The sequence below is a fragment of the Leptopilina heterotoma genome, unplaced genomic scaffold, assembly GCF_015476425.1.
Source record: "Leptopilina heterotoma isolate Lh14 unplaced genomic scaffold, ASM1547642v1 Lhet_60, whole genome shotgun sequence".
NCBI lineage: Eukaryota > Metazoa > Arthropoda > Insecta > Hymenoptera > Figitidae > Leptopilina > Leptopilina heterotoma.
This window is the reverse complement of record NW_025111138.1, coordinates 6,941,024-6,951,601: the sequence shown is the minus strand read 5'-3', so window position 1 is coordinate 6,951,601 and position 10,578 is coordinate 6,941,024. Positions and strand designations below refer to the sequence as shown.

Below are 10,578 nucleotides of genomic sequence, written 5' to 3'. Positions count from 1 at the left end.
CCATTTTGCATAAATTTGAAAATAAGCCTTAAAACTATTTGCATAATTTAAATTATTTAAATATACTTAAATAAAAAGTAAATTTTAATTTTAAAATAAAAAATTACTTTTTTTGAAAATAAAATATTAGAAGCAAAAAGAGAACTGAATCGCAATAGCAAAAAGCCACGAACAAAAAAAGAAGAAAAGAAAAATAGAACTGAAAATAAATTATCGAAACTAAAATAAAAAATTAATACTTAATAGTAATTACGTTTTTAATATTAAAAATAACAAAGTTATTGAATGAAAATTGTTTTATTATTTTTTTTCCTGTGTAGAATTGATACATTTTTCCACACAATCGAGTATCAAATAGCAATATTATAAATCAATCGAAAAATTAACTTATTACTATCAAAAATTATCAGCCACTCCTTTTGTCCTTGTCTTTCTCCTTCTCTTTCTCCTTTTCCTTATCTTTATTTTGTTGCAATGATCCCACGGCTTCGCGTACAGCTTCCGAATGTGGATCCACACCGGGAAGACTCTCCAGAACAGATTGTAAAAATGCAGGATCTGACATTACAGCCGCATAGTCCTCTTCCACGTCCATTGCTTCTTCTTTCGGTGGATCTGCCTCAGCTGTAAATTGCACAAAACAATTAGAATATTTTTATTCGAATAATAAAATGTCAATTACAATCAATAAATTGTGATTACAGGCTTTACACTCAATAATTAATTTTAAAAAAGTATCAAAAAGTATCCATAAAAGTCGCATTATTCGAAAATAGTTGGAAAAAGTCATAATATCCAAGGCCTGAAAGATATTTTTATTTAATTTTTCTTTTTTGTTTAACCGTCTTTTAATTATTTTTGTAATAAAGGATCGAAATATGCTTCTAGAGCTTTTATTACAATTTAATTTAATCGTAAAATTAAATATGACGCGAACTTACGTTGATCTTGCATGGACATTTTCATAGCAAAGGCGATTTGTTCCTCTTCAGTCATACGAGCAAAATCGGGCATTGCCCCAGTGCTGGCAGTTGTATTTTCGGGTACTGGTGTCGATTCTTCAGGTCCTTCCATGGACATTTCAAGTGCACGCTTCAACATTGCTTCTTCATTCGGCGATTCTTTAATTGTTTCAGGTTTCTTATCTGCAGTCGCGTCCTTAACTTGAGCTCGTCTCGCCTCATCCTCTTGTCTTTGTCGTTGTTCCTCCATGGAAACACGAAGAGCCTAAAAGTAATTTGTTTAGTTTATAGACTTCAATAATAATAATAATAAAATATAAATAAAACTTTGAGATTAACAAAAGCTCCGAGTCTTCGACTCGGGAGTGTTTGTTTTTAAGTTTTTCAAATGTTTATTTATAATTAAGACTACCGAGTGATAAAATCAAAAAATAATAATAAACATAATAATTAAATAATTCTTTTTATACCAATGCAAGTTCAGGATCTTCATTCGGATCGACACCGAATTCAAATGCAGCTCCTCCCATTCCAGCACCACCCATTCCATCCTCGCCTTGAATAATCGGAGACGAAATCAAAGCATCGGATAGATGTGGACCTGGTGGAACTGTAACGAGATGACTTCCAGTTCCGTCCTTTCCATTGAGGGCATTAATGAATGCCGTCAAAACGTCATTATTCACGGTCTCTTCGCCAAAACTTATAATATCCACATTGACCTTCTCCTTCTTTAAACGTTTCGCTAATTTCACTAATTCTTTGTCATCAATCAGCACTGGACTTCCGACAAATGCAACAATACGCATCTTGTGATTCTTTCCCTGACGATGCTTCAATGCCAACTAAAAAGAAAAGTTTTCGAGTCTTGTCTTAAAAAAAACTTTACAAATTCCTTTCCTCTTTTTGACGAGGTTTTTAAAATTCAAAGAGAATTTTTAATAAATCAAGGTTGCCACAATTAATTTTGTTTTCCCCTTACGTTTTCCCCAATTTTCAGACTATATTTTGACCTTTTCCCTGATTCCAAAAGAATATTCTGCGATTCACTCTAGAAATTATTAGATACTATAAAAAAAATTATTTCGAAAACATCAATAAACAATAATTCCATTTTTAAGTATGAAAATAAATAATTTATTGAATAATTGAATGTTTCTTAAAATTGAATTCTCATTAAGAATTTCATCGACCAATTTTTAAATAATTGAATTCTTTCGACGAATTTTAATAAAAATTTTTGAAAATAATTGCATTTTTCGAAAAATTCAGAAAATTTTATTAAAATAGTAAATATTGAAAATCATTGAATTGAGGAAATTTTTTGAAAATAATTGAAATTTTGCAAAGAATTTTCAAAAAATTTTTTTAAATAATTGAATTTTGGAGAATTTTATTATTTATAAAGATAATTAAAATTTTGACTAGAATTTTTTTTAAATTTATGAACATAATTGAATTTCTGTGAAAAATTTTATTATTTTCGAAAATAATTGAATTTCTGAAATCATTTGTAACTTTTCCATAATTCAATGTTTTTAGTGATTTGAACTAAAATTCTTCTATAACTCCATTATTTTTATTAATTAATTGAATATATATTAAAAAATTTAACTAATTTCAGAAAAATTTGAATTATTAACTTTTTTGAAAAATCTAAGTTCTTCAAAATTTCTAATTAAATTCCTTCAAAATTGAATTCAAAATTGAAATTTCATAAAATTTCAAATTTGAACCTTTTGAAGTTGATCTGTTTATGAAAATAATAAACGCAACTTTTTTTAAAATTCAATTAATTTTGAAATATTTAAGTAAAATTATTCATTAAATAATTTCGAAGTAATAATAAAATTTTATGATAGTTCTTCAAGAATTAAGTTATTTAAAAAGAAATTATTGTGAGAGATTGAAAAAATTGAAGGTTTCGTATTAGAATTCGTGGTAATTTCATAGTTTATGAGGCAAACAAAAAAACACAAAAATTCAGAATTTCTTATTATAAAAATTAAATTTTTCCCAGTACTTTGATTAAAAATCCCTGACTTTTTTCTGAATTCCTTGTCTTTCCTGATTTGTGGCAACCCTGTAAATTATTTTTCGTATTTTATACTTACGTGAGCAATTTTAATTCCCGTGATTAAACAGAGGTTTCCATGCGGCTGTACTTTGTGGAGTTTGGAAATAATTCGTCCTACATCGCTGGTCAGTGTTGCTAGAACTTCAGCACTGAAAAAGAATTCATTTCTTTATTAAAGTTCATTTTGTTTCTTCATTACAATTTATTTATTAAAAATTGACAAGAAATCTAAGAAATAATAATTTCAGACTACCTCGAAATTTTTCAATTTCTCATTCATTTAAAAACTTTGCAAACAATATAAGTAAATAAATAATATCATAAACAATATAACAATAAATAAATTATTTAGACAATAGATTTATACTTGGCGAGCGTTAACAATCCAACGTTGTTTTCAGGATTGGATCGAGTTTTCGAAAGGCAGACTAAATTAACAGCATCTTGTTGAGCTTGCAATCTTGTTGGTAAAAAGTCTCCATTTCTCATGTAGTCGCTATTGTCGACACTGGAAAAAAATAGATTTTCGGTAAAAATATAAACAAAAGTTTTCTTTTATTCCCCAATACGTAGAGGTTATGTTTACTGTAATATTTAGTTTCTCTCGATTAGCCTTAAAATCAAATTAAAGACTAATAGAATTATTTATTTAAACTATCCTTTTTCAGTTTTAATGCATAAATTGAAGGAATTTGATATTTTTCAAGTATACCATGATATTCAACTTTGCAGTGTCATACTCTAAATAGAAGGGATAACATTATTATTTATTTAAATAATTTTGACACCAGACGTTTACGGAAAAGACGAATGTAAAAAGTAAAAATTCTTTTTCACAATAAAAATTGTTAAATAATTAAAGTGCATGTTAATATTAAAAATAATTGAAAATATTATTGACAGCTCACCATATCATAGTACTTTCGAGCACCATTTTGCATTTACTAGTGGTTCAAGTTCCAGTTTTCAACCGTTTCATCTTCTTGGAATTCTGCGTTTCAATTTTCAATCCTTTTCCACTGATTCCGACAGTTGAATTTTATTTTGCTCCACGTGATTTTCGATTGACGTTATTTGATTTTTATTATTTAAATAATTAAATAACTTTTCTATTTTGTTTAAAATTAATTGACAAGTGGAAAAATTACATAATAGTTTTTCTCTTCTCTGTTACTTGTGATTTTTTAATAAGACGCACCCAAAAGGTATATGGATAAATCACATTCGATTCCTTTTTAGGTTATGTGTAAATTTTTCAATTTAAAAATTTTAATCATTTTAATTAAATAAATAAAATAGGAAAATAGCAAAAATAAAGAAAAATGAAGAATTACAGGAATTAAAAATAAGATTCTAGTTGATTAAAATACAATGTAGTAATTAACAATTAGAATTGTTACTGATTCATTTTTTGCTAGTTAAAATCTTTGGGAGTTGTATTTTTTAATCGCAGCTGGATATTGTGATAAATGACTAATTAAAAATTGTTGGCTAATTATACAATGAAGTGTAAAACTAATTGTTTTTTTAGATATGGCAGACGTAAAAGATGAAGACATTGTGGCAATAGGCCGAGTATTAAATGACGAAAACAGACCGTTAAAGGAAAGATTTCGAGCTCTTTTTACCTTGAAAAATATTGGAGGAAAATTAGCAATCGACCAAATAGAGAAGGGATTTAATGATCCGTCTGCATTATTAAAGCACGAACTCGCCTATTGTTTGGGACAAATGCAAGACACTCAAGCACTGTCTGTACTTATTAAAGTTTTAAAGGATAAGACCCAAGAGCCAATGGTTCGTCACGAAGCAGGTAATAATACTAAATATATTATTATTATTATTTATCATATTATAATAATAATAATTTGTCCTCACCTGAAATTAGTGTTGTTTTATTCCAATTTTTTGTTTTATAATTCGAATTGTTATGTCAAAGTTTGACAGTTAATTTGTAAATAATAAAGTAAGTGGAGTAAGAAAATCAAAGAAAATTGAACCCCAATTTCAAAAACTTAATAAAGAGGTACCAGTTGCAATTTTTAAAAATAATTAATTATTCTATAAATTATTTATTTTTGGATTTAAATAATTGAATTCTGATAAGAATTGATTTAAAAAAGAATTTTAGTTAAAACTCTAGAAAATAATTATTTAAAGTAGGATTCGTGAGATATAATTAATAAATATAATATATAAGAATTTAAAAATATAATAATATTCGTATTGATAACAAAATTCTGTTAATAAACAAAGGCGAGGCACTGGGAGCAATTGGTGACAGTAAAGTGATTCCAATACTTGAAGAATACTCAAAAGATCCACTCCCCGAGGTTGCTGAAACTTGCGAATTGGCTTTAAGACGATTGCAATGGTTGGATGATCCTGCATCGACAAAGGAAAAACTGTCGAAAAATCCTTACGCTTCTGTTGATCCCGCACCACCCTGCGAAATGAAAAGTATCGACGAATTAAAAATTATTCTTTTGGATGAAAATGAATCACTTTTTAATAGATATCGTGCAATGTTTGCATTGAGAAATATTCGAACAGATGAAAGTACAATCGCCATTGCTGAAGGTAAATTTATATTTTAATTATTCATTCTACTAACCAGAAACTAATTAAATTTTTTCAAACTGACACAGATCAAGAAAAATGAAATTTTGGCAGAAAAATCAGGGAAACGTTAGAGAATTTTATCTAAAGTACTGGAAAAATATCAAATTTCTAGAATTACTAGAAAAATTCTGATTGTTGGATTTTTTTACTGAATTTAATTTAAAATGTGTTGAAAATAATTAAATCCTACTAAACAACAAATTTTATGAAAATTTTGGAAAATAATTCAATTATTTCGAGAAATTTTATTCAAATTGTATTGAAAATAATGTAATTCCTGCAAAGCACTTCAATATTTATGAAAATAAATAAAATATAATAAAATTTGTAAAAATACAAATTCAAGTGCTTCAAAGAAAATTTAAATTCTTTCGAGGAGTTAAATTCAAATTGAACGTAAAATAATTGAATTAATGACAAGAATTTGATTTAAATTTTTGATAATAATTGAATTCTTTCAAGAAATTTAATTATTTAAAAATAATTGAATTATTTCGCTAACTTTTATTGAAATTGTATTAAAAATAATTGAATTCCTCTGAGGAATTTTTTAAATGATGAAAATAATTGAATTCCTGACAAGAATTTTATTAATTTTTTTTTGGAAAAAAATGTAATTGTTTCATAGACAATTAAAATTTTTTTAATTTAGTTAAAATTGTATTTAAAATTTAATTCAATTATAATAATGAATTGTATCAAAATGTTTGAAAAAAATCAATTCTTTCGATGAATTTTATAAACATTTTTAAAAATAATGTGAATTCTTGAGAGGAATTTTATTTTAATTGAATAGCAAATAATTAAATTCCAGCGGAGAATTATATTACTTATGAAAATAAGTTTATTCTTGCGAAGAATTTTATTAAATTATTAAAATATATAAAAATCTATTTATTTCAATAAAAAATGATTCAATTTTGTTACAGGTTTAAAGGCAGGAACCGCGCTATTTCGTCATGAGATTGCATTTGTTCTTGGGCAATTGCAAGAAGAAGTTTCTGTTCCATACCTAAAGGAATCGCTTGTGGACGAAAAGGAAAATGAAATGGTTCGTCACGAGTGCGCCGAAGCTTTAGGTGCAATTGCAACTGAAGATTGTTTGGAAATTTTGAACAAATATCTCGAAGATGAAAAACGTGTTGTTCGCGAAAGTTGCATTATTGCTTTGGACATGTGTGAATATGAAAACAGTTCCGAATTTCAGTACGCTGACACTCTGTCAGAAATTGTCTCGTAACATTATACAAAAAAGGCTTAGTATATTTTTTTATTAACCGCTAATTTTCAAATTTATAAATTTTACACTTTTTGATTTCTTTCATGCGAAAAAAAATTAATAAATTTTGTATTTGTACATTTTTTTAAAATTTTTACTTGAATAAAATATTGATTATATTTGACAATTGGAAGATAAGGTCAAAGTTTTTTCTTACACTGCCACATTGAAAGTAGAGAAATAAAAAGAAGAAAAAAATGTTTTTTTTATGCAGCGTTCAAATGTTTCTATTTTCTATTTTGACATTTTGTGAATTAATTCATAGTTAATGATACTAAAACTCGAATGAAAAAATTTCATTATTATAATTTTATATTGTCATTATAATTACATATTGTAATTTTAATTATAAATTATAATTCTAACTATAAATTCTAATTCTAATTATAAATTCTAATTTTAATTATAAATAATTATAAATAATTATAAATTACAATTTTAGTTATAAATTATAATTTTAATTACAAATTATAAGAAAATTAATATAGTTAATCGTAATGGGTAATAGAATTTCCCATGGAAATGCAAAACAATTGAAAAAATTGAATAAAATTTCAATCAAATCAAAGGAGTCGGAGACTTTGAAAAAAGTTTGGCAATTAGTGGAAAATGATGTCAACTATTATGGTTCGGCTTTTGGTAAAATGTAATTTACTTTTTTCAGGATGAAAAATTAAGAGAAGAAAAAAAATAATCGAATTTTTATATTTAGATTCTTTCAAAATCATCCTGAATACATCAAGTACTTTCAATACGATTTAATTCCGCAATTCGTTCAAGACGCTAAAATGAAAAAGAAATTTTCCTCAGTTTGTGCTATAATGAGTACTTTGATTGTAGATTATTTTAATAAGCCCCAACAGAGAAATGATGTTTTAGATTTCATAGCCATGATTCACAAAGACATGCAACTAACTCTTAAGGACCTCGAGGTATGTGACATAATTTTTATGTACCTGATTCATTTTAGATAGTATTAGAACTCAAGTCCTTAAAGTAAAGTGGATTTAAATTATGCATTTGGGTCAAACGTGCTTTCAGGGGCTCAGGTATTTTATTGTTTTGGTAATCCAATTGACGTTAATAAATTATATACCTAGTTTATAAACAAATTTAAATTTTTTCTATTTTCTGCTCTAAATATTTTTCTATTTTATTCCTATTTAATTATATTTTTGATTTTGCTTTTGCTTTAGTTCTAAAAAGTATTGGAATCATTTTCTACTGGATTTATTCGATTTATATTATATTTTATTGTATTTATTTATTTATGATTATTTATTTATATTTATTTACATTTATCACTAAAAAATATTTTCTTTTTTTTCAGAATTTTTCGTCCGATTTTTTGGAAATGTTAAAATGGGAATTTCCGGTACTTATGACAAAGGAGCAAATTGTCATTCAGTCGAATCAGTTTAATATTTTAATTCACAAAATGAATTCCCTGATGATAATTCATAGAGAGAATGATTTAAAATTTAATTCGAATGACGACTCTATTTTTCGATCGGTAAGTAATTTTTTAATTAATTCTATTTATATTATTCTTTTATTTATTTTAGCAAATAATCTATAAAATTTCTACATAAATAAATTTCTACATCAAATAAGAGTTTTTAATTAGACAATAATAATGATTTAATAATACAATAATTAATAATAATAATAATTATTCGTTTCGTTTTTGTATTATTATTATTCATCTCGTAAAAAATGGTGGGAAAATTCAAAATATTTCTCCTATTATTATAATAATATTAATAGTACAATTAATTTATTTTAAGCTTTGTGGATGGAATAAAAATCGAACGATTTATGGAAAATCTTTGGAATACTGGGAAGCAAGAAGAATTTATTGGTGCACAAGAGTTGCTTTATGGTCGACATTAGTTACTGATTTTTCAAATACAACGCATTCGAAAATAAGAAAAAATGTTAACGATTCAAGGACAAAAAGAAGAAAAGAAAGAAGCGAGATGAGAATTCAGTTTCGTAATTTTTCTGAAACTAGTTCTATTGACGAAGAAACAAGTAAATATCCACGAATTTAAATTTCCGAATTTGTATAATTTCAAGTAATTCTTAATTTTACTTTAATTAATTTTTATTTAACTGCAAATTTTTAAATATTAAAAAGAAATTGAAAAATATTTTGTAAAATTTTTTGAAATTAATTAAATAGTTAATTAATCAATTGATTGATTAATTAATTAAATAGATAATTAATTAATTTATTGATTGATTGATTAATTATAAATCATTATTTCAATTCTAAAAATGATTGCAAATTATTTTCAAATGTTAAATTTTTCTTAGTTAATTATTAAATTAATTAAATAAATCTCTGTTAAATTTTTAAATGTTATCCTTCAAATGTTAATTATTATAAATTTAATTTAATTATTTCCTAGAATGCACATAAATATTTCTTCTAGCACTTAAATATAAAAAGAGGCAATCAAGTGAACGTGGCATTGAAAAGCATTTAAAAAATTCTCAGCCTGATTCTCGAATGGAGGCAATCGATGAAAATTCAGTAGATTATTGTTTTTATTTAAACCAATTAATTTAATCTACGTTTTCTTAAATTTTAAGCGTACAATAAATATTTTAGTGCGAGAGCAATCTTGATTGCAGAGCAGTTAAAAATTTAAGAAAGGGATCTATCAAGAAAACAGAAGCTTTTAATGATGCTGTTAACTATTTAAAATTATCGAGACGAAATTCGGAACTTTATTTTTGTAAGTGTTTCAAACTGATTATAATTTACTGTAATTATTTTAAAATCAATTAATATTTACATTACAATTTAATTTAAGTAGCTAATTTTATCAGATTGTAATTATTAATTTTAATTATTAATTATTAACTTTAATTATTGATTTTTAATTCAATTTAAATATTTAATTTAAAATTTATCTAATTTAAAAAAATCAATATATTTTTTACATTATTTACAAAATAAAAAGTTCTTTTCTTTTTTCAGTTTCAAGTTCAACGAATGATAATGGAAACACGATGGAAACAGCACGAGAACGTAGGAGGCAACTAGTGGGAAATAAAAATCAAATATGATAATCAGATGCAAAGATTCTATTCCGAAAATAATAATTAAATTGAAATTAAAAATATTCCATATAAATATGGACGGAAATAAATAATTGAAACTAAAAATATTCCAATTTCTAGAATTTAAAGAAGGACAAAAGATATTTCTGATATTTTCAACAATATTGACAAAAGAATATCTCTCAGGCAAGTATTAATTTTTCAAAAAATCTTTTTATTCAGTTGAAATTGAATATTTTCTAATTTAACATTTTATTCTAATATTCTAATTTAATATTTAATTTTTTATATAAAAGTACATTTCAATTAACCAAAAATAATTTTATAATAAATTAACCAAACATAATTTTATAATAAATCGATCAATAAATTTGCAATAAGCAATTTTTATTTTATAAAATGCTTTTCTGAAAAAATATTTTCACTTTAGTAATTATTTATTATAGAGATCAAATTAACTTCAGAATAAATAAATTCTAATTTATTTAATGAATATTTATTTTTAAAAGTAATTAAAATGAAATAAGAACAAAACTTGTTACTTATAAATAAAAATAAAATATTCT

General features: G+C 24.8%; 3 protein-coding genes across 4 annotated transcripts; 2 read left to right on the top strand and 1 right to left on the bottom strand.

The window, feature by feature from the left end:
- Window positions 1-281: 281 nt before the first annotated feature.
- On the bottom strand, window positions 282-4,097 carry LOC122509338 (26S proteasome non-ATPase regulatory subunit 4). Its single transcript, XM_043623321.1, has 6 exons — window positions 3,948-4,097; window positions 3,407-3,547; window positions 3,077-3,188; window positions 1,433-1,807; window positions 942-1,227; window positions 282-624 (listed from the first exon to the last, which is right to left on the bottom strand). The coding sequence occupies exons 1-6, from the start codon at window positions 3,971-3,973 to the stop codon at window positions 407-409; spliced, it is 1,158 nt and encodes a 385-aa protein (XP_043479256.1). The 5' UTR covers window positions 3,974-4,097; the 3' UTR covers window positions 282-406.
- A 7-nt stretch (window positions 4,098-4,104) lies between these two features.
- On the top strand, window positions 4,105-6,922 carry LOC122509339 (deoxyhypusine hydroxylase). Its single transcript, XM_043623323.1, has 4 exons — window positions 4,105-4,244; window positions 4,571-4,852; window positions 5,296-5,619; window positions 6,591-6,922. The coding sequence occupies exons 2-4, from the start codon at window positions 4,573-4,575 to the stop codon at window positions 6,899-6,901; spliced, it is 915 nt and encodes a 304-aa protein (XP_043479258.1). The 5' UTR covers window positions 4,105-4,244; window positions 4,571-4,572; the 3' UTR covers window positions 6,902-6,922.
- Window positions 6,923-7,372: 450 nt separating this feature from the next.
- Window positions 7,373-10,192, top strand: LOC122509335. Of its 2 annotated transcripts, XM_043623314.1 has the most exons (7): window positions 7,373-7,586; window positions 7,653-7,872; window positions 8,271-8,453; window positions 8,728-8,974; window positions 9,379-9,479; window positions 9,558-9,684; window positions 9,930-10,192. In XM_043623314.1, exons 1-7 carry the CDS (start codon window positions 7,438-7,440, stop codon window positions 10,016-10,018), a joined length of 1,116 nt encoding a protein of 371 aa, XP_043479249.1. In that variant the 5' UTR covers window positions 7,373-7,437; the 3' UTR covers window positions 10,019-10,192. The 2 variants fall into 2 exon arrangements, with proteins under 2 accessions (XP_043479249.1, XP_043479250.1); XM_043623315.1 differs by lacking the exons at window positions 9,379-9,479; window positions 9,558-9,684.
- The last annotated feature ends 386 nt before the right edge of the window (window positions 10,193-10,578 follow it).